Genomic DNA, 22,856 nt, shown 5'->3' with positions numbered 1-22,856 from the left:
GTAAAGTTGGGGTAATGAACTCAGGCTGGTGGGGACAGAGCGGCTCCGGGCACCCTTCAAGGGGGCTTCCTGCCACCTGCCAGCTTTGTCCTCTTACAACATGCCCAAGCGCTGTAGATGGACACTGAAACTGGGGAGACCTGCTTTTTATAACTGTTGTCTACTATCACAAATACTGCTCTATTAATACTTAGGTGAAGGAACATTGACTAAATTTAAAATCCCATGAAGTTTCAAAAACACATGTATGTTTGCATAGATTACGGATGTGTATCAAATCGGAGCGTGGTTCTACTGAGATTAAGTCTCAGCACCATGAGGAACTGTAATAAAATTCTGCCTGGTTCTTTCTTTGTGCTTTGAACGAATACTAAGTGGATTATTCAAAATCTGTGAGAATGCCTTTTAAGCTGCACTTCTGACCACATAGTGGGTCAGTAGGTTTTGGGTTATTTCTGTGATTATGAAATTACTATAGGCTGGCTGGGTGCCTGGGTTCATGCCTGTAATCCCAGAACTTTGGGCAGCCGAGGTTGGAGGATTGCTTGAGGCTAGGAGTTCAAGACCAGCCTGGGCAATATAGGGAGACCCCCTTCTCTACAAAAAAAAAAAAAAAATAGAACTAAAAATTAGCGGGGTGTGGTGGTGCACATCTGTAGTCCCAGCTACTCCAGAGGCTGAGGTGGGAGGATTGCTTGAGTCCAGGAGCTTGAGGCTGCAGTGAGCTGTAATCACCCCACTGCACTCCAGCCAGGGTGACAGAGCAAGACCCTGTCTCTAAAAGAAAAAGAAAGAAATTACTATACTCTCAGCTTGTATGAACTACAGAATGCTTCTAGTATTTTTCCTAACCCCAGCAAACCTTATTTCATCACCAATTAGATGGGGATGTTGAGTAGTAGGATCCTCAACTCTGGGGATGTTGAATAGTGGGGTGGGCTGGATCAGCTCAGTGGTCCCTTCCATCTGGATAATTTCATGGTTGTATAACTTTGTCAATTAGAGAAGCAGAGCTTCTGGTGCTCCTTTGGATAATATATGCCTCTCACTTTAACTGCCTTCAATGTGGTCCTTCTTTCAACTCTGCTCTCCTTTGCTTTCCAGGAACTGCTCATATAACTATAATGGGTATGAAACACTTTCTCTTTCCTGTGGTCTTTTCTCACTAGAGCGCATTTCACCCTAAGCAACCCTGATGCTCACTAATCCATTCCTGCTTTCCATCTTCCTCTGACAGCTAATAATCTGGAGCCAGGAGCTCAGCTAAACCAGGGAATTCACACCCATGAGACCCATGCCTGGCGGGCAGCTCCTGCCTGTCCATCTCTGTGTCTGTGCCCATGCCACCGTGTTTGTGATCATAACTGCATGAGCTGTTGTTCTTCCATTCCGTCAGCTCCAGATCACAAGCCATGGCGCTCACTCCTGGGTAGCAATGAATGACCCCTCAAGGTCGAGGGCCGGGGCTCCAGCTCCAGTTCAAGCTAGGAGAGAGAAACAAAGAGGCAGTCAGAGGTGCAGGCAGCCGATTGACCCCTAGTTTGAAACTCTTTGTGATGGGCTTTGGAAGTAATGAGGTTTTAGTTGCCATGATTACAAAAAATTCTCCAGCCCTTTGAAATGAGTGGGTCCAGTTCCACTGTAGTTTATTCTTCTGTTGGTGTGGAGTGGAAAAGAGCAGTAGCAGTTCCTTCTTTGGTGCCATTGCACAGCTAAAAGGGCTGTTTTGAATTGGAACTAAGCGAACAAAGTTCTTTCTGGCTGTGTCTTTGGCCTCCTGCAAAGCCTCAGGCATCTAAGATGTCAGGAGCTGGCTACCCTGCTCTCTATCCCAGAGCTGGAGGACCAGGACTGGGCAAAGACATTGCTCCCAGTCTCCTTGCAGCATCAAGACCTTCCCCACTCCTCAGGAGCAAGCCCCCAGAGGCATAGCAGGAACAGAGCTTTTTTAAAAAAAGAGGGACTCTTCTTCCTCTACCCTGTCACTCACTTGAGCTCTTGCTGTTTCAGGGGAAGAACTCATCGGCTCCAAGGCTGAGAGGCAGGATTCCAGGGATGTCGATGAAGAGAAGGAGCTGCTGGATTTTGTGCCGAAGCTAGACCAAGTGTGAGCAGTGCTCCCGGGAGGGTCCCCGGGGGTGCCGAGGTGCAGCCCTGTGGCTCAGAGCAGGGATTCCAGAGGGAGGAAGGGCACAGCAGGCCAGGCGCTGGGCACGCTGCCCGCAGAGAGAGACGGTTTGTACCTTAGGATGCGCTAGCTCTGCACCCTAGCCACTAGGGCAGGCGGAGGCCTCCCTCACACCGTGCTGCCTGGATGCCTCTCTGCTCTTCTTCCAGGCTCCCCTCCTCTCCCAGGCTCCCCTCATTCACAGCCTTATATCCACACCCCCTCTCCCTCTTATCCACACTCAACTTCTCATCCAAAAGTTGAGGAAGATGGCCGGGCGCGGTGGCTCACACCTGTAATCCCAGTACTTTGGGAGACTGAGGCAGGAGGATCACCTGAGGTCAGGAGTTCGTGACCAGCCTGACCAACATGGTGAAACCCTGTCGCTACTAAAAATACAAAAAAATAGCTGAGCATAGCAGCGTGCATCTGTAGTCCCAGCTACTCAGGAGGCTGAGGCAGGAGAATTGCTTGAACCCGGGAGGCGGAGATTGCAGTGAGCCAAGATCGCACCACTGCACTCCAGCCTGGGCAACAAGAGCAAAACTCCATCTCAAAAAAAAAAAAAAAAAAAAAAAAAGTTGAGGACAATTCACATGAGAAACTATTGCCAGGCTAAGCTCGAACTCTTGACTGTATACCTCTGCCCCTGAGGTATGTTAGGTACAAGCCAGGGGAGATCCGGGTCTGCCTGCCTGGACCACATTTCTCATTTCCCCCTGTGACTGCTGTGAGTTATCTCACTGTGGGCACAGTGTACACAGGGACATTTTGCAAAGCAATCTAATATCGACGACTTTGTAGAAACACTGAGCCCTAGGTGTTTTCTGAAAAGACGGAACAAGCAGGGAGTGAAACCATGGGGCCATTTACTCCATTGAATTTGCTGGACATCTATTAGAAAGAAATACAGAGCTGTAACCCTGACCATAAGCAACTTGCGGACTCATTTGGTGGGATCGAAACGCACACCAAGTGGTCATGTAGCAACACAGAAAGATATATCGCTAGCCAGAGCGAAGATTCTGTCAACAGGTTCTAAAGGTAGAGAAAGGGGTGACGAGTGCAGGTTGGAGTCGTTGGGGAGGACTTCATGGAGGAGGAGGCGGTCCTTCCACCAGGTTGTGAAGCGCAGTCAGGCTCCAGAGTGGAAAGCCGGAGGGAGAGGCTTGGAGGCAAGAGGAAGAGGAAGCTGTGTGCACATGTGGATCAGCCCTGTGATGTTCTGGTGTTCTTGGCACGCAGGGTGGAATCTCCAGCCATCCCCAGGATTCCCTGTGTCACACCTGAGACAGTGGTGATCAGGTCAGAAGAGCAAGAGCAGGTGAGAAGCTCCTTCTCTGTGGTTTCCCCACATGGAGGGCATGAGTACCCTGGGACAGTGATTGTTGAGGGGTGGCCCGTACGTAGCACAATAGGCACTAATAGCTCACACGCCCCTCACTGTCCAACTGGCATTCCACGCTTGGACGCCTCATAATGGTGCAACATTGGTGGCGTTGGGTGGGCGGCATCTGGGAGAGATGGTCAGATGGCGCCCTTTCCTGTGGTGGCGCAGTCCTTGGGTGCAGCCCAGGACAGCAGCAGTGAGAAACCAGCAGGTCCTTGACCAGCCCACTGTCTTCGACTCTTGGCCTAGGGTAGGAACTCCAGCCAGCAGATGTTTACTGGATTCCTGCTGTGCACCCTGGACAGGCTTGGGCAGGAGGGGTGGACACCTGCCTCCTGGGAGCCGGGGCCCAACCAGGAAGAGTGGACTCGGACGCATGAACCCAGTTAGCACAGAACCAGGAGGGAGAGCGGGGGAGTGCTCCACTGTGTGGTGTGAGTGCTCACAGAGTGCAGAGCAGGGAGGCCCTAGCCAGCCCCAAGGTGGCTGGGAGCATCTGTGGAGGAGGTGAGACGTGGGGAGTGGAGAGGATTAGATCAACAAGGGCAAGGGACAAGGACGTTCTGGACCGGGGGAAAAGCAAACGTGAAGATCTAGAGAGCACCAAGGCCGGGTTCAGGTCCTGCTGGCTGTGCCAGGGCAGACTGGCATCCCTGTAGTTGCAGCGTTACCCTAAGGCAAGTCCCTGTTGCACAGGTGAGGAGGCAGGAAGCCCCACAAGGGCAGGAGTCTGTTGTGTTCACCTCGTGGACTCCAGATGTCCAGGTAGCCCGCCCACAGCTAACTGGCGAGGCGGTCACGGTGCTGGGATGCAGTGCCCACCCTAGAGGAAGTTGGCCTGCTGAGAGCAGGGCTCCCCATGGGCAGAGCTGGAGAGAAGGGGGCGGGTCTGCAGCAGGTGCAGCGGGCCTGGGGCCTGGAGCCAGGCTGAACAGTGAGGACTGGCTCCACCCATTCCAAGGCTCTGTCCCAGGGTCTTGAGCCAAGGAGAGGCACGGAGGTGGGAGGACGCTCGCGCTTCCTTTCAAACCCCAGGACGGCCTTGTCTCACAGGGCAGTGGGGTCCCGTGGGAGCACTTTCTCCACGTGGCACCTGGTTTCTGGCGGCAAGGCTCTTCCAAGCCTCCACACCCTGGCAAGGCATCCAGCCGGCCCGGGAGGAGGTGGGACAGGAGGACCCTTTCTCTCTCCCCAGGCATCTAAAGAGTATGATGAGGACTCCCTCATCCCCAGCAGCCCAGCCACCGAGACCTCAGACAACATCAGCCCGGTGGCCAGCCCGGTGCATACAGGGTGAGTGGCGGGCGCAGGGCTCGGGGACTCCTGTCTCCATCTCCAAGAGGGGATGCGGAAGCCCAACGTGCATCTGCGCCACTCCTAGGTTTCTGGTGAGCTTCATGGTCGACGCCCGGGGTGGTTCCATGAGAGGAAGTCGCCACAACGGCCTGCGAGTGGTGATCCCGCCACGGACGTGCGCAGCGCCCACCCGCATCACCTGCCGCCTGGTCAAGCCCCAGAAGCTCAGCACGCCGCCCCCACTGGCCGAGGAGGAGGGCCTGGCCAGCAGGATCATCGCGCTGGGGCCCACGGGGGCACAGTTCCTGAGGTGAGCGTGCGCAGGCAGCCCGTGTCCTCACCTGTTCCTGTGCCACGGAGGCCACGCCGTCTCCACTGTCCTGACGGGGAAACAGAACTGGGTGCCCCTCCCCTTTCCCTGACTTTTCCTAACACATGAAGGTGTCCATAGCCCTGAGAGGGCTTACAACTCTCACATCTCAGGTCGGGCACGATAGCTCATGCCAGTAATCTCAGTGCTTTGGGAGGCTGAGGCCAGGAGTTTGAGACCAGCCTGGAAAACATAGCAAGACCCCGTCATTGTAAAAAATAAAAAGCAAAACCAAAAAAACAACTCTTAAATATTTTGTGACACTAGAGACAAGGCCACTCTGAGGCCTGAGGGTCTGACCTTTAATGCACTGAGAATCCCCAGGAAGACAGCCTCCCTGGCCGTTTCCCCTGAGGATGAGCAAAGTACCCGGCTCCAGAGGCCTGTGCTCCACTCCCCTGAAGCAGCCTGGGCTCCTCCTGGAGCTTTGCTGCCCCTCAGGCACCATGGGTGTGATGTGGGGACAGGCCTGACCAGGAGGCCCTGCCTTCTACCTCTGTCCACCCTCCTGGCCCCTCAGAGCGGTCACCACCATTTGCAAAGCAGCAAGTTTTCTCGTTGACCTTTCTTTGTCCTCAAAGTGTCCCTCTGAAAGAAATGTCATTATGGCCAGTTGATAGATGAGGTCACCCGTCTAGGGATGTCAGATGGATTTTTGGAATCAGGTGCCAGGACAGGATCTTTAGGTTGTGGGAGCAGAGCTCCCATGAAATGAGACTGGCCCTGCCCTCACTGTCACTGCAGGCCTGGCGGGGAGCAAGCGGGGCCATGGGAAGCCCTGGGGACCTCCCCATGGGTCTGGTCCACTTAGAGACCTGCCTGCAGGTGGGGCCTCCACGTGGCTGTGGAAGCGCCTTATCTATCTGGGTGGGAGCCGGCAGCCCCATCCCTCCCTGTGCCCCGCCTGCCTTGTGTGAGCACCTCCCCGCCACCACTGTGTCCTTGCCTCAGCCCTGTAATCGTGGAGATCCCGCACTTTGCTTCCCATGGCCGTGGAGACCGCGAGCTCGTGGTTCTGAGGAGTGAAAATGGCTCTGTGTGGAAGGAGCACAGGAGCCGCTATGGAGAGAGCTACCTGGATCAGATCCTCAACGGGATGGATGAAGGTAGGGGTGGGGGATCCCAGGGCTGGGTCCCCTCCTTGCAGAAGAGGGGTTTGAGTTGCACCTTAAAGGTGGTCTTTGAGGGCCACCTGAAGTTTGGGAAGCCCCAAGAGGCTGGGAATGGCCTGGTGTGGACAAGCCCTGGGTCCCCAGGATGTGTGAGGGGATGCTCAGCTGCTGCCTGCAGCCACATCTGCTCTGCTGGGCCTCTGGGCTTGGGCACTTCTTCTGGCCACTTTGCCGCCCGGCACCTGGGGAGGGTGTGTGCACTGGGTCTTGGGGACAAGGAGGCTCTGGGGCCCCTGGAAGTCCTGAACCTGTGCCTGATGTGACCGGGGTGGCGGCCTGTGTGTGTGATTCCAGAGCTGGGGAGCCTGGAGGAGCTGGAGAAGAAGAGGGTGTGCCGAATCATCACCACCGACTTCCCGCTGTACTTCGTGATCATGTCGCGACTCTGCCAGGACTACGACACCATCGGTCCCGAAGGGGGCTCCCTGAAGAGCAAGCTGGTGCCCCTGGTACAGGCAACGTTCCCGGAGAATGCCGTCACCAAGAGAGTGAAGTTGGCTCTGCAGGTGACAGCCCTCCTCCCTGCCAGATCCTGGGGGTGGACTGAACTCCAGGCCTCCGGGAAGGCCACCCTCTTCCCCAGGACATCCCCACACTTTTGTCTGGTGCTCTGAAATGGCACAGTGGAGATCTGAGTTTAAAGCTCAAAGGAGAGTTGAGTGGGAAGGGGTGAGGTGGAAGCTCCCTGATAAGTTGCAGAACCCCTGGTAACCCATCAAGCTGCACGGCCCGGTCTGTGCGGCATGCAGGAACCGCATGACCTCCGGGAGTTGACTGTGGTGCGAGCAAAGATGCACCAGCCCTGGGAGTAAGAAGCAGAGGAGAAGGGGAGAAAGGGCTCAGAAAGGCAAGCTCCACCATGTCGGTTCTGTGGTCCAACAGCAGGGGGGACCCTGTGTCCTGACGGCCACTCTCACCAGGCATGGAGCTGCCTCCCGTCTGACTAGCTCCTCTCCTGCTTGGGCCTGAGTGTCCTGCCTCTGTCATTTCACAGGCCCAGCCTGTCCCGGATGAGCTTGTCACTAAGCTCCTGGGCAACCAGGCCACATTCAGCCCCATTGTCACCGTGGAGCCCCGGCGCCGGAAGTTCCACCGCCCCATTGGGCTTCGGATCCCGCTACCTCCTTCCTGGACCGACAACCCGAGGGACAGCGGGGAGGGAGACACCACCAGCCTGCGCCTGCTTTGCAGCGTCATTGGTGAGAGGGGCCCCTGCCTCAGACTTGTGTTCTCGGCCAGCTGCTACAGTGCTTCTGGAACACAGTAGTGGGGTGACTCAAGAAGGCGAGGCCAGCAATCCCCTTAGTTTTTGTTGACTTCCCCGGGAGTGAGGTGCTCTTCCAAGAGATGGAAGGATGATGCATCTGCATAAAAGTCCATGCCCATGCGGTGCCTCATGCCTGTAATCCCAGCACTTTGGGAGGCCGAGGCAGGTGGATCACCTGAGGTCAAGAGTTCGAGACATGGAGAAACCCCGTCTCTACTAAAAATACAAAAATTAGCCAGGCATGGTGGCGTGCACCTGCAAACCCAGCTACTCCAGAGGCTGAGGCAGGAGAATTGCTTTAACCTGGGAGGCGGAGGTTACAGTGAGCCGAGATCATTCCACTACACTGCAGCCTGGGCAACAAGCATGAAACGCCATCTCAAAAAAAAAAAAAGTCCATGCCACTGGGGAAGAACCCTCCAAGCCCTAGAAGGAGGGGCATGCCAGTTGCTAGGAGGAAGAGCAGCAGGTGAGGGTAGGTGTGCCCAGGGCTGCAGACAAAGTGAGCTTCACCCAGTCTCACCTTGCACACCAGGGCCTTAGCATTTTAGTAAGCTCCATGCTTACGTCCTGAAGACTGTCCCCAGCCCCATTTCTGCCGGTGTTACAGGAGGAACAGACCAAGCCCAGTGGGAAGACATAACAGGAACCACCAAACTTGTATATGCCAACGAGTGCGCCAACTTCACCACCAATGTCTCCGCCAGGTGAGACGAGGCCAGCCCAGCCCGGCGTTGTGTGGGCCGTCCTCAGGCTCTGTGCTGCTGTCCAGGCCTGAGGCTGAGGCTCCCTCACTGTTCCCTCCACGTGGAAGCCTCCGTGACCACAGGTGTGGCAAGAGTAGCCACGGCATGGCTCACGGGCTGCTCTCGTCTGGATGGAAAAGATGCTCTCTGTTGGGCACTTGGGAACACATAACTCGCCCTGCTTTTTAGGTTTTGGCTGTCGGACTGTCCTCGGACCGCTGAGGCTGTGAACTTTGCCACCCTGCTGTACAAAGAGCTCACTGCAGTGCCCTACATGGCCAAATTCGTCATCTTTGCCAAGATGAATGACCCCCGAGAGGGGCGCCTGCGCTGCTACTGCATGACAGATGATAAAGTGGACAAGACCCTGGAGCAGCATGAGAACTTCGTGGAGGTGGCCCGGAGCAGGGACATAGAGGTACGGGGCTGGGCCCTGTACCGCCTCTGGGACAAACCCTCCTGCCATTTTCTCCAGAACACCATTGCCAGGTGCAGGCAGGCAGTCCTCCCTCTGTAGACGAGCGGCTCCACAGCTGTCTCTCTTTGAGACCCCTCTTGAGAAGCATCTTAGAGAAGCTTCAGGAAAGGAGAGAGATGCCACCATGCACATCTCAGAGGAGGCTGCAGGCTTTTGGTCCAGTGATCTATGAAAAGAGTTGGCATTTGCCGAAGGTCTTGTGCACCAGGGACTATTAAAAGTGCTGGCCATGCCGAGCGCAGTGGTTCACGCCTTTCATCTCAACACTTTGGGAGGCCAAGGCGGGTGGATCACCTGAGGTCAGGAGTTCGAGACCAGCCTGGCCAACATGGGGAAACCCTGTCTCTACTAAAAATACAAAAATTAGCCGGGCGTGATGGCACGTGCCTGTAATCCCAGCTACTCGGGTGGCTGAGATAGAAGAATCACTTGAACCCGGGAGGCAGAGTTGCAGTGAGCCGAGATCGCACTGTTGCCCTCCAGCCTGGGCGACAGAGTGAGACTCTGTTTAAAAAAAAAAAAAAAGTGCTAGCCAGCTGGGTATGGTGGTGGGGGCAGGAAACAAAACAAAAAACAAACAAACAAAAGTGCCAGCCAGGCTCAGTGGCTCACGCCTGTAATCCCAACACTTTGGAAGGCTGAGGCAGGAGGAGTGCTTTGAGCCCAGGAGTTTGAGACCAGTCTGGGCAACATAATGAGATGCCATCTCTATTAAATAAATAACTAAAAGTGCTTTTCTTGCATAATCTCATTTAATTCTCATATTTATGGGTACCTTTATTATCCCTTATTTATGTATTAAGAAACTGAGGCTGAGAGGTTAAGTAACTTGCCAACGGTCACACAGCTAAGTGAGTGGTGGAGACGGGATTTATCCAGGTCATCTCTGGCCCCAGAGTCCACACCATGACTTGCTGTGCTAGGGTTTCAGTAACACCCAGGTGAGGAGGCAGAGGAAAGGGCTCGACAGATAATGTGAAGAGTGAAGGCATGGGGGCTATGTCTGAACCAGTTACTGATCCTAAGAGACGCACTTGGGTTAAGATGTGTAGTAAGCCAGCAGTGATCTAAGCCTCAGAATCTGCACTGAGTTTTCCTGGGGAAGACTGAGGGCCCCAGAGAACAAGTGCAGGACTAGAAACTTGGTTCTAATCCTGTCTTAGGCACTAACGAGACAAGCCGGTTTTTCTCTTTCGGCCTCAATTTTTTCAACTGTCAAATGAGTTAATGATAACTTCTCAGTTGAAAGCTTTATATACACAGTAGGGATCATTATTATGGGTGAGATTAAAATAGAGCAAGTGTTTTCCAGCTCTTCTCATGAACAAAGCATCTTTGGACAGACATAAAAACAGAACCTTGGTTTTATTTTTAGAAACAGGATCTCAGTCTGTTGCCCAGGCTGGAGTGCAGTGGTGACATCATAGCCCACTGCAGCCTCAAACTCCTGGCCTCCAGTGATCCTCCTGCCTCAGCATCCCAAGTAGCTGGGACTACAGGCACATGCCACCACACCTGGCTAATTTTTTTAAAAAATTTTATAAAGACGAGGATTTCCTATGTTGCCCAGGCTGGTCTCCAACTCCTGAACTTAAGCAATCTTCCCACTATGGCCTTCTAAAGTGGAGGGATTACAGGCGTGAGCCACCATGCCCAGCCCAGAACTAGGGTTTTGTTGTTGTTGTTGTTGTTGTTGTTTTCAGAAGCTATGTTATGATATTCAAGTGAAGGTTTGGAATACTTGATAGCAATTCCCATCAACATCTCAGGGATATTTGAAGATCCCTACATATTACAAAATCTATTGAAGTCGGGAAGCATGCGTCATTGATCACAATTTTGGAAATAAAGCCTTTCCCAAAACAAACAGTGGATTTCTCAGCACACACCCGCATGCCTCTTGCTGAGGCAGGGTGTGTCTTGGAGAGGGAAGGACCGAAGGTGGAAGGAGGGACATCTGGGCCCTTCTCTCCCTGACAAGCTGTATCTGCTTTTCCTCTCCTGCAGGTGTTGGAAGGAATGTCCCTGTTTGCAGAACTCTCCGGGAACCTGGTGCCTGTGAAGAAAGCTGCCCAGCAGCGGAGCTTCCACTTCCAGTCATTTCGGGAGAACCGTCTGGCCATGCCTGTAAAGGTGCCGGCGCCCTCTGGCTGACTTCTCCTCTGGGTCTAGAAAGTTGGGGAGGCAGAATTCTCTAAACCAGACAGCCGGGTGGCCTAGAAAAGGGCCCCTGAATTCTCCTTTGTGTGATTGAGTTTAGGTGAGGGACAGCAGTCGAGAGCCGGGAGGGTCCCTGTCGTTTCTGCGCAAGGCGATGAAGTATGAGGACACCCAGCACATTCTCTGCCACCTGAACATCACCATGCCCCCCTGCGCCAAGGTGAGCTGGCACCTGCCCAGGAGCCTTGGCCCGAGACGGGTTCCCTGTAGGAGGTCCCCAAACAGACCCCAGGTCCAGCACTTCCAAGGGGCTTCTTCCTGGTGGAACCTTTGAGTCCCCCGAGGCATGCAAAGGTGCTGAGCTCTCCTCCACATGCTCATGTTGTGGCCTGGCGGGGAGACCACGCCCTGGCCCTCTCTGTAATTTGCAGTGCAGCGCTGGTCATGTGACAGGAAGAACAAATGTTGGTATCAGATGGTGATGGGCACATTCATGCTGTGGGCCCTGGGCTCCCTAGGTGTGAAGATGACAAGGGGCCCTAAGGGCATCTGCCTCGGTGTCCCTGGCCTGAGGCCTCCGAGGTTCACACCAAGGAGAGCTGCTAAGGTCTCCCAGCCCCTGCACGGCTTCTCTCAGGCCGCTTTTTCATCTACCTGCTTATCTTCCCAGGGTGCTAGGCCCTCACAGAAGGGAAGCCTGGTGTCCTCAGCCACTGCAAACACCCAGGGTTTTGAGCTCAGCAAAGGAGTCTTGGCCACGTATGTTCATTTGTCGATACCTGTAAGAGTATCCCAGTCACCACCTCTGCTAGGGACTTTGGAGGGATCATACGTCTCCTGACCGTCTCCGTGGTTTTCGTTGGTGTTGTTTTGCTGTTGTTGTTGTTGTTTTAATCATTAGCCTTCCATGCTAAACTAGGAAAGAAGCAAGGTTACATTCATAAGTCCATGGCTCAATCTCTCTTTTCTTTTTGGGCGTGAGATGAGGGTGAACCAACTTCTTTTTCAAAAGAGGATTTTCAGGCTGGGCGCAGAGGCTCATGCCTGTAACCCTAGTGCTTTAGGAGGCTGGGGCAAGGGATTGCTTGAGCCCAGGAGTTCAAGACTAGCCTGGGCAACATAGTGAGATCCTGTCTGTACAAAAAAATAAAAATGAAAAATTAGCTGGGCATGGTGGCATGCACCTGTAGTCCTGGCACTCAGGAGGCTGAGGCAGAAGGATCACTTAAGGCTGGGAGTTTGAGGCTGCAGTGAGCCGTGATCGTGCCATCACACTGCACTCCAGCTTCAGAGACAGAGTGAGACCCTGGCTCTTAAAAAAAAAAAAGAGAGAGAATATTTTTCTGCAGCCTTGGGCAAACGTCTGGATGCTTTTCCACAGGGCTGTGATGTTAAGGCCTTAGGGCAGTACAGAAACGGGTCTTTCAAGCAGAAAGAAATCCAAAAAGAAAAACAATCGTTTTAAGTTCAACCCCAGCTCCATCGCATATTAACTGGGTGATCTTGGGCAAGGAACTTTGTCTCTCTATGCCTCAGTTTACTTATTGATGAAATGGGAGTAATACAGTACCCACCTCCTAGGTTGCTGTGAACATTAAATAGGGCCTCACAGGTGATGGGGTGACGTGGGCTTGCCGTTATTACGACTGTGATTAATAACGCATGTGTGTTTCTTCAGCTTCCCTTCACTCCCGCTCCTCCCATGTGTTACTCTTTGTGTTAAGTCCCTGAAGAAACGGACTGATTGTTTACCAGGACTGGGGTCAGCCTTCCACACCCCTGCAGCATAGGTGCTCAGATCACTTTCTCTGGGAAGGTGGGGAGAGTCCAAAACCCAAAGCACCCTTTCTTCTTCTGCAGGGAAGTGGAGCCGAAGATAGGAGAAGGACCCCGACGCCCCTGGCCCTGCGATACAGCATTCTCAGCGAGTCCACACCAGGTACAGCCTCTGTGTGATGATGCATGCTTGCTCCCTTCCCAAGAAGGGTGGGCGTGAGCTCATCTCCCCGCAGCCCTGTGAGGGTTCTGCTGAAGTGCCGCTCGCTCAGCCAGTTCCAAAAGCTGCTGCAGAGCTGACTCGGGTCTTCCCCTGATCTTGCAGAGAGTCTAGACAGTCACCCCAGTGCACACGGAAGCCACATCCATCACAGGCCGTGTCCTCAGGCCTGTCAACTGTGTCCTGCCCTGGCTACTAAATGAAATCTGATGCTTCTCCCCAGGTTTTCTCAGTGGGACAGAGCAGGCAGAGATGAAGATGGCTGTTATCTCAGAGCACCTCGGTCTTAGCTGGGCAGGTGAGTGGGGAATTGGGGGCAGAAAAGCACTTTGTCCATCTCACCTACCCTCTTCCCCTGTAATGAGCAATGAATGAGGCATTTCTAACCCTCCTTTTATCACCCATGGGTTATCTGATTTGTGATTGTCTGAGCTGGGTCTGCTGCCCAAGCCACACCATTGGGTGCCAATGAAGGGGGAACCCCCTGCCTCCATCTCTGTCTGACTTTCTTTTCTAAGAAAGAATCAGCTTTTGAGTTTACAGGAGACCTTGAAAAGGAGGGAAGGAAAGGGCAAGTCTCAACATATTTCACTGTGGTCTGTGGCTATGGCTGGATCTCGCAGAAGTCCTGCCAACCGTCGGGGTAGATCTTATTTTAAGGGAGACAGGTGGGCAAATAAAGTGAAGGCTCAGAATGTGCTGTGCCCAACCACAGACCCTAGAACTGGATTCTCCCTGTGTAACCACAGCAGGTCCATTGCCCAATGTGAGTGGCAAGTCAAGACACATGGAGACATGGGGTTGCAGTGTTGAAAGAGGCTTAATCACAGGACCACCAAACAAGGAGGGAGGAGGAAACCTCAAATCCATCTCCCCAAGGAGGAGTTCAGGGCTGGGGCTGTTAAGGGCTTTGGAGTGGCTGGAGTGTGCAGGTGGTTGATTGGTTGGAGAGTGCAGGGTGAAGTCATGGACAGGGACAGGAAGAAGCTACGTTCTCGTGCTGATCCCTGCCTTCAAAGTGGTTGCTGGAACTGGGAATCTGAAAACCATCTTAAGGGATCCTTAAACAGAAGCCTAATGTCAGAAACCCTGTCTTTAGGAACAATGGGGGTGCAAGTGGTCAGTATCCAGCACTGTGTGGCTTTGAGCAACAAAGAAGAGGACCCAAGCGCAGCTTGGTGAATGCTTAATTATAACTGTATTTCTGTCCAGAGCCCGGCGCTCAATTCTTGTTGATGCTGAGATGGCTTCCCCTTCCCCTCCTTATTTTTTGTTAGCTTTTATATGAGTGGACTCCCTTCATTCGCTTCCCCTGGAGAACACTTTAGACACACTCAGAAACCTTTTGGCAATAACTTGTGGAAAGGCAGTGTGACAAACTCAGAAGTTCAGACACGGCTCCTTCTTTTAATCATGACTGCTGGCTGCTCAGGGGGTGTGTGTGTGCGTGTGTGTATGCATGCATATGTGTTGTGAGTGTGTGCACATTTGTGTTGTATGTGCGTGTTCTGATTCTCACCATCACTTTCTCCCCAGTCTTCTTCATCCTTGAAATTAGACTCTAATGCTATTTTCCTTCTGAAGAAATAACAATAAAAATAATGGGGGATTTTGGCCAACAGTCTGCATTATTGCCTTACATTTAGATGGGAACTTGTATTTTCATTTTAAATGTAAATAATGCCTCTCCCTGAAGATGCATAAGCTCAGGAGTCCATTTCTGTTCTCACTGGTTCTCGGCAGTAGGGCATGGCGTAGTCAAGGCAGCGCTGAGGTGAGAATCGGCAGGTACGGCTGCCTCCTGGCTCAGGGACTCGCTGGCTCTGTGACCTTGCAGAAGTTGCTGACCTTGCTGAGAGGTCATGTCATCTCATATTGGAAGTTACGAAAGGAAGAAAGGACATTTGATCATTCAGTCATTCAGGACCTATTTAACAAGCACCCCTCCCATTCTTCCATTTTCTGGGGATATAAAGGTATAGGTGCTGGCATTTCATAAGGAATTTCTTGATAAGAAGGAAGACCAAACCCACAAGGAGGCTGCCTCAGAGCTCCCTGTGCTCCCCACTGGGTGCCCTCACACCCCAGTGCCCACCCAGCCTGTGTGCTGGAGGCCCCCTGCATGGCTCACGTCTGCTATTGGTTCTTTGCTTGCAGAGTTGGCCCGGGAGCTGCAGTTCAGTGTGGAAGACATCAACAGGATCCGAGTGGAAAATCCCAACTCCCTGTTGGAGCAGAGCGTGGCCTTGCTGAACCTCTGGGTCATCCGTGAAGGCCAAAACGCAAAGAGTCAGTACCGTCCCACTGAGGAAGCCTGTCCTAGGACCTCCTCCCCACCAAACTAGTTCTTCCTTCAAATTCCCTTCATGACACTGAGTCTGTCTCTGTCTCTCTCACACTCACGCACGCACCTCTCGCGTCAGGAGGTCTTCCAGGCAGTCCTGCCTGAAGGCATGACCAGAGAAGCTTGGCCTCAGCCTTTCTCACATCCTTGGAATAAGATAAAAATTGCAAGGCCTGGCACAGTGGCTCACGCCTGTAGTCCCCACACTTTGGGAGGCCAAGGTGGGAGGATTGCTTGAGCCTAGGAGTTCAAGAACAGACTGTGTAACATAGTCCTTTAAAAATTAGCCAGGTGTGGGCCGGGCGTGGTGGCTCATGCCTGTAATCCTAGCACCTTGGGAGGCCGAGGCGGGCGGATCACAAGGGCAGGAGATCGAGACCATCCTGGCTAATACGGTGAAACCCCGTCTCTACTAAAAATACAAAAAATTAGCCAGGCGTGGTGGCGGGCGCCTATAGTCCCAGCTACTTGGGAGGCTGAGGCAGGAGAATGGCCTGAACCCGGAAGGAGGAGCTTGCAGTGAGCTGAGATTGCACCACTGCAATCCAGCCTGGGCAACTGAGCGAGACTTCATCTCAAAAAAAAAAAAAAAAAAATTAGCCAGATGTGGTGGCACACACCTGTAGTCCTAACTACTCTGGAGACTGAGGCAGGAGGATCACTTGAGCCTGGGAGGTCAAGGCTGAGTGAGCTACAATTACACTGCTGCATTCCAACCTGGGCAACAAACAAAATCCTGACTCTAAAAAAAAAAAAAAAAAAAATTGCATCAGGACTCCTAGATGACAACATCTGTGCAGGGTGTATGACTCATCTTTGAGGTCTTCCTGTTGAATTTCCCAAGCAAATGAGTATTGTCCTCTCAGGACACAGTCTGGGTGAGCTGGACCCCAGTCTGAACCAGTTCTCATTCTCCCAGGAGCTTCCTCCAACCTGGAGGGAGCTTTGCCTCATTCTCTTTTCAGCTCCTCCTCAACCAGATTCCCAGACTCAAAACCACTAAGCGGAAATTGAGTGTTTACATTTGCATCTCAAATCATCTGGCAAGGACCAAGAATTTCAAAAGGACAGAATCTAGTCATTCTCATCCTTATTTTCTTGTAGTACTCCTCTGAGATTACAAAATAATAATAATAATAATAATAAAACAGTCTTTCTAGACTTTTAAATTGGCCACTGTGGCGGGCACGGTGGCTCATGCCTATAATCCCAGCACTTTGGGAGGCCAAGGCAGGCAGATCACTTGAAGTCAGGAGTTCGAGACCAGCCTGACCAACATGGCAAAACCTTGTCTCTACTAAAAGTACAAAAATTAGCCGGGCGTGGTGGCATGCACCTGTAATCCCAGCTACTCGGGAGGCTGAGGCACGAGAATTGCTTGAACCTGGGAGGTGGACAGTGAGCCGAGATTGCCCCATTGCACTCCAGCCTGGGTGACAGAGTGAGACCAATAAATAAAATAATTTATTATTTTTTTGGTAACAGAGAGCAATAAATAAAATAACTGCCCACTGTTAGCATTTGGAAAAGATCTGCTGAAGTGTAAAAAGTATTCTCCCAAGAGGAAGTTTGTTTTGATTCTAATAAAAGAGGGTGCCTCCACCTTCTGAAAAAAATTATCTCCTTTCTCCATCTTCATCCTGGCCCCATTTTCTGAGCCCATGTGATCCTCGCTCACTGGCCTGGAGTAACGTGCATCTCTCTTCTGCGCCCATAGTGGAGAATCTGTGCACAGCCCTGCAGAGCATCGACCGTGGCGAGATCGTGAACATGCTGGAGGGTTCCGGCCGACAGAGCCGCAACTTGAAGCCAGACAGGCGGCACACCGACCGCGACTACTCGCTGTCACCCTCCCAGATGAATGGTGAGTGTCACCTGGACCAGGGGGACTGCCCTACAGGCATCGGCACCAATAACCCCTTCCCACAATACGTCATCCCTCAAAGCCTGCTCTGCCTCCCATTGGTGGGAGGTCTGGTTTGTCAGTAACGAGTTCCTCCTTTCTGGGGAAGCAGAGGCGAAGGAGAGAGAGATGGCTGCTCCTGTGCAGGTGGGCGTCACCTCCGCCTGAGCCTCTGCAGCCCTGCAGAATGGCCCCCAGGCCCTTGCCATCAGCAACTGCGTCCCCACAGGGCCTGGTGTATGGGAAAAAGCTGAGTCAGAGGCCGCCAGCTAGAGACTGCCCCTACACAGCTGCAGACTTTCCGGTAGCTCTTTGCAAGGCGTGGGCCCTCTTTGGGGTGTCAGTGTCCCCATCTGTAAAACAGTTAGTGGTTGGGAAGCAGAGGGCATGGAGATTCCTGGCCCAAGGTCTAGTGGAGTTTAACTGGACGGTGTTTTACAAATCCTGCTGTGGCCACTTCTAGGGACTGAGCGGTTTGCTCTTCCTGGAGCCGGGTCTCTCTGCTTTTTCCTCTCCCCCTTTTCTATCATCTCATCTCCTTCCCCTCATTCTTTGTTGATGTGACTCAGCGTGGCAGGGATCCCCCGTGAGATCCAGCCCAAGGAGAGGATGTACAGGAGGCTATGACCTCTGCCCCCAAGCCCCTGCCACTCCTGGGCCAGGCCCCCTCGCAACCCCTTCCTCGCCTGCCCCCTCTCTGGCCAGCGGGCACATAAACAGCGAGGCCCCACTCTCCGGCCAGGAGGTCTGGGTTCTAGGCCCTTCCTTCCTGTCAGCTCCCTGCATGAATGAGCCCTCTCCCCTTCTGTAAAATCAGCAAGTTGGATTGGATCCCTAAAATTCCTTACAGACCTTGAAACAAAATTTCCATGTCTGTGACATGGCTTCCTCGGGTGGCTGACGCGTCACCCTGGATGCCTGCATGGTGATGTGTATGCTCCTCAAGCTCCTCGTCTTAAAGGCCATCCCCGCCACCCCCAGGCTGAGGGTGGGCACCTGTGACTGGGTACACGGTTTGGGGGCGCGGCTGAGGGCGAGTCCCAGGTGGGCCTGGGCATGGAGCCCCTGCCAGGGGAGCCTGTGCTCGCTGAGCCCTCCCTGTCCCCTGCTCCGCGTCCTGTGTCTCCTGAAGTGTGCCATCTCGCATCCTGGGAGCAGGGCCCATCTACTGATCACGTCCCATCGCCTCTCTTCTGCCTCTGACCTCATCTTGACCTCTGTGCACTCACGCTATCGTGCTGCCTGTCTCCACTGTCTCCACTGTCCCCATTTCGGCAGGCGCAGAGCCGGCCACGTCCACATGCATGTCATGGCCCCCAGCCCTGTCTCCCCACGCATCTCATGGCCGTGTCATGGGTGTACGTGTGTGTGTGCATGTGTGTGCGCGTGTGTGTGCGCGTGTGCACGTGTGTGTGCGCATGTGTGTGCATGTGTGTGCATGTGTGCGTGCATGTGCATGTGTGCATGTGTGTGCGTGCACTTTCATGTGTGTGCGTGTGCATACATGTGTGCGTGTGTGTGCACGGGTGTTGCTGTGTGGTGCTGCCTGCTGCGTGTGCCCAGCCCACTCCCCAAGTCCACCCCCTTGGGGATTCCAGCCTCCCCTCAGGGGACCTGGCCAGAGCTTTACAGAAGCTCAGTGGGCTGAGGGCGGTTGAGGGAGGCCACAAACCTGGGGAAATTCTGGTGACAAATCTCCTCTCCCTTCCCATGTGTCGAGGCTTCTTTGACACCCAGCGCATACTTTCGGTCAAGTCAGAGGGGCGCGCTTTTGATTTATTGTACCCTGATTAAGCACCTACAGGACAACAGGCCACCAGAACCGCATGAGTGTGAATATTCACAGTTACAGACCTGGGCATCTGTGAGCATCTCCCCGGGCCACAGACCCCTAGCTCCCACCAGGCCTTGAGGCATTCTTGCCCGAGTGGTTCTCAATTCCTGTGTGGGACTGGGCCTGTGCACTCCATGTCTGCTGAAAGGGCTCTGCTTCAGGGGATCAGCCCATTTGGCAAATATTTTTCAAGTATCAACCACATGCCAGGCACTGTGCTAGGCAGGAGAGAGATACCTGTTCTCAACCAGACAAAACAAAACTCTGCCTTCGTGGAGCTTTTCCCTCCTGTGAGGAGAGCCACGTGGGGAATTGTATTACACACCAGTAGTTACCACGCATGGTGCAGGAGAAACAGACCAGAGTCGGGGCCGGGGGGACTCATGGTGCAAGAAGCGGGTGGCACTCGAGGACTTGCCGGAGATGAGGTGGGAGCCATGCGTCGGCACTGAGGAGGAAGATTTCAGAGCAGGGAGTGTGAAGAGGGCTTTCCTGATGCGTTCACAGGACGGGGCTGGAGGCGGGGGCAAAGGGACAGTGGGAGAGAAGGCAGGCGTGGGGGCTGGAGGGGTGACACGGAGCCCACCCATAGACTGTCATGAGGACATTGGGTTTGACTTGGAGTGAGCTGGAAAGCTATCAGAGGGTTCTGGCCAAAGAGTGGCATGATTGCACTTAAGTCTTTGAGGGAGCCCTCTCCCGAGTAGTTGACTTCAGATAGTCACAGTCAAATGCTCCGTGCTTCCTGGCTGCTCTGTGCAGCCTCAGCAGTCCCCGACACCCTCTCTGGCAGGTCCCCGGTAGACCCAGCTCTGTGCCCCATGCACCCTCCCCTGGCCCCAGCAGACTTATGCACCGATGCCCTGCTTTGTCTAGAATCAGCTTCTTTATATTTTTCCTGCCTTCCTCCCTGCCCCAGAAAGTCTGGCCCTCATCTGGGTGCCCTTGTGTTCTGGAGAGAAGGTGGCAGGACAGTCAGAGGTCTAAGGGGGTGGGGGGGCATTACACGCTCTGCAGCTTCTCTGCTCTTCCCTGGGCAGGGCTCGTGATGGCCTGACCTGGTCCCCACCCAGCCCAATGCACTGATGCCCACAGTCGGACCTTGGCTCCTCTGTGCTTTTCCTGGTCCCTCTGCATGTCTGAGCCTCTTTCTGAGGCCCTGGGACTCTGGGTAGTGATAGGCAGCTCTGTGAGTGCGACATAAGTGGGTGGTGTCCAGGAATTAGAAGCCTGAGGCTGTCTCTCCCTTCATAGCTCTGCTCACCACCAGCGCCTTAATTGGCCAGAGCAGAGGGGCTCAGGCCAAAAGGCCAGTGTGCTTCTCCCACACAGGAGAGGACTGCCCAGGCCCTGGGAATAAACATGAAGAAAGCATGGCCTATAGAGCCAAAATAAAATAGCATGTTTCTGAAAATAAAACAGACTTCCCTTATGAGAGGAGAAATGATCATCTCACACCCGTGTGAGCTCCATTTGGCCTGATAAATCAGACACAAACTAATGTCTGCTTGGAAATAAAACATGTTTTATTTCCCTCAATTCTTCACAACTGCGGCTAGTGAAGTGTGGTCTTGTCTAGGACGAGGCTGTCTGATGACCCCTGTTGCCTCATTTGCTGCTGACGTTGAGCTAACAGGACGATTATTACCTCTGGGTCAGCACAGAACCAGGGCAGTGACCTGGAATGAGGAGGGACCACCTGACTGTATGCTGCCCCAAACCAATATGTGTGGCTGCCTTTTACCTGACTTCTCCAACATGTAGCCCCAAGACGAGGCCTCTAGACTGAGGGAGGGGCTGGTGACCCAGGTGTGGTGGGGCTGCATGAGACTACCAGAGAGACAGACATTCTGGAACTCACCCTGGGGGATCCAGTGGATCTGCCTATGGTCTGGTCCACCCCAGACCTGTGAGATATTCCTCATGAGGATGCACTTGTGCTTCTACAAGTATTGCTCCAGCTTCATAGTGACCCCCACCAGCACCAGGAGTACAGCTAGCTACCTGTGGCCTTGGATCTCAGCCAGCATGGCTGGGAGAGGGAGCAGCTGGGCGTGTACCCTAAATGCTGTTACCAGGGAAGGAGTCCCAGAGTGAAGACAAGTAGGGACTTCCTGCAGAGGTGGTACATGTGCTCTCTGTATCCATACTTTTTTTTTTTTTTTTGAGATAGAGTTTCACTCTTGTTGCCATGGTGTGGTCTCGGCTCACTGCAGCCTCTGCCTCCCGAGTTCAAGCGATTCTCCTGCCTCAGCCTCTCGAGTAGCTGGGACTACAGGTGCCTGCCACCGCACCCAGATAATTTTTATATTTTTAGTAGAGACGGGGGTCTCACCATGTTGGCCAGGCTGGTCTCAAACTCCTGACCTCAGGTGATCCACCCGCCTCAGCCTCCCTAAGTGCTGGGATTATAGGCATGAGCCACCGTGCCCGGCCCCTTACATCTTTATTTGGGTGAAATTCCACTAAAGCAAATGCCATGGAAGTCTCAAGGTGGGAAAGTCACAAAAGGAACCCATGAATGAGCCTCAAGTGTTCTGTGGCTGCAAAGCTGCCCTCTCCCAGTTCTCAAGTCTCATCGCAATTCCAAGGAGTGATGGAATGTTCATCCAGCCAAATCCAAGGAGCTGTGTCAGATGCAATGTGTGCCACTTCTGGCCAAGACGGGATAACAGGGACCGGATATACCCTCCTGCTTGAAACTACTGCAGACTGAAAAATGGACACACTATATGAGACAACAGTTTTCAAGACATTGGATATCAGATAACAAAGGACATGATCCACAAAGCATGGGAAATAAATGAAGTGAGCCCTACAGCTGTCTAGCTTACCGTTTTGAAAGTCCAGGGAGACCAAGACAGCTGGAGTTCTCAAGACAGAGCACCAGAGAGGAGACAGTTGCACAGATAGAACACTCTGGAGACCTGCAGAGGGTCCCCCACAAGTTTCAGATGAGTATTAGCAAGCTATTCCCAATTGATCTCTCACAGCCTTTGTTCAGGGGACAAAGAAGGATCCCATCTCAGAAACAGGGAAAAATTAACCCCCAAAGCTCCAGTCCTCCCTGATAAAATTTGAAAGCAAAATGCAAAAGGATCAAACTGCTTCCAAGTAACTTAACTGCATAATAGAACAAAGCTCAAGCATACAGGGATACAAAAACATCCAGCACTCCAAAAGGTAAAATTCGCAATGTCCGGCATCCAATTAAAAGTAACCAGACACACAAAGAGGGAGGAAAACAGGATCCATAATGCGGAGAAAAATCAATCCATTGAAACTGACCCAGAGATGACAAAGATGTTAGAATTAGCAGACAAAGGACTGCGCATGGTGGCTCATGCCTGTAATCCCAGCACTTTGGGAGGCCGAGGTGGGCGGATCACCTGAGGTCAGGAGTTTGAGACCAGCCTGGCCAACATGGTGAAACCCTGTCTCTACTAAAAATACAAAAAAATTAGCTGGGTGAGGTGGCGGGCGCCTGTAATCCCAGCTACTCAGGAGGCTGAGGCAGGAGAATCACTTGAACTCAGGCGGTGGAGGTTGCAGTGAGCCGAGATAGTGTTATTGCATTCCAGCCTGGGCAACAAAAGAGAGACTCTGTCTCAAAAAAAAAAGAATTAGCAAAGATAAGTGATTGTAACTGTATTTCAGGTATTCAAAAAAGCTAAGTAGAGTCATGGAAGATATTTTTTAAAGGCCCAAGGCAATCTTCTAGAGATGAAACTGT

The 22,856-nt window shown here is 53.0% G+C and overlaps 1 protein-coding gene across 13 annotated transcripts in view; it reads left to right on the top strand.

Moving 5' to 3' along the window:
- The window catches only part of ANK1 (ankyrin 1), a 243,289-nt gene that overhangs the window by 194,148 nt on the left and 26,285 nt on the right, over positions 1-22,856 (top strand). For 9 of the 13 annotated variants that reach the window (XM_063668702.1, XM_063668704.1, XM_063668696.1 and 6 more), the window contains exons 23-37: positions 2,011-2,107; positions 3,413-3,491; positions 4,753-4,850; positions 4,939-5,163; positions 6,175-6,329; positions 6,690-6,901; positions 7,390-7,594; positions 8,273-8,369; positions 8,598-8,826; positions 10,894-11,019; positions 11,147-11,266; positions 12,907-12,985; positions 13,266-13,340; positions 15,200-15,331; positions 17,104-17,250. In XM_063668702.1, coding sequence (XP_063524772.1) covers positions 2,011-2,107; positions 3,413-3,491; positions 4,753-4,850; positions 4,939-5,163; positions 6,175-6,329; positions 6,690-6,901; positions 7,390-7,594; positions 8,273-8,369; positions 8,598-8,826; positions 10,894-11,019; positions 11,147-11,266; positions 12,907-12,985; positions 13,266-13,340; positions 15,200-15,331; positions 17,104-17,250 — 2,076 coding nt within the window. Of the gene's footprint in view, positions 1-1,104; positions 1,129-2,010; positions 2,108-3,412; positions 3,492-4,752; positions 4,851-4,938; positions 5,164-6,174; positions 6,330-6,689; positions 6,902-7,389; positions 7,595-8,272; positions 8,370-8,597; positions 8,827-10,893; positions 11,020-11,146; positions 11,267-12,906; positions 12,986-13,265; positions 13,341-15,199; positions 15,332-17,103; positions 17,251-22,856 lie in introns of all 13 variants that reach the window. The other 4 variants (XM_054499717.2, XM_063668703.1, XM_054499718.2 and 1 more) reach the window with 1 other exon arrangement.

This window comes from Pongo pygmaeus, chromosome 7 (assembly GCF_028885625.2).
Source record: "Pongo pygmaeus isolate AG05252 chromosome 7, NHGRI_mPonPyg2-v2.0_pri, whole genome shotgun sequence".
NCBI classification, from domain to species: Eukaryota; Metazoa; Chordata; class Mammalia; order Primates; family Hominidae; genus Pongo; species Pongo pygmaeus.
This window is presented reverse-complemented; position numbering and strand designations above follow the sequence as displayed.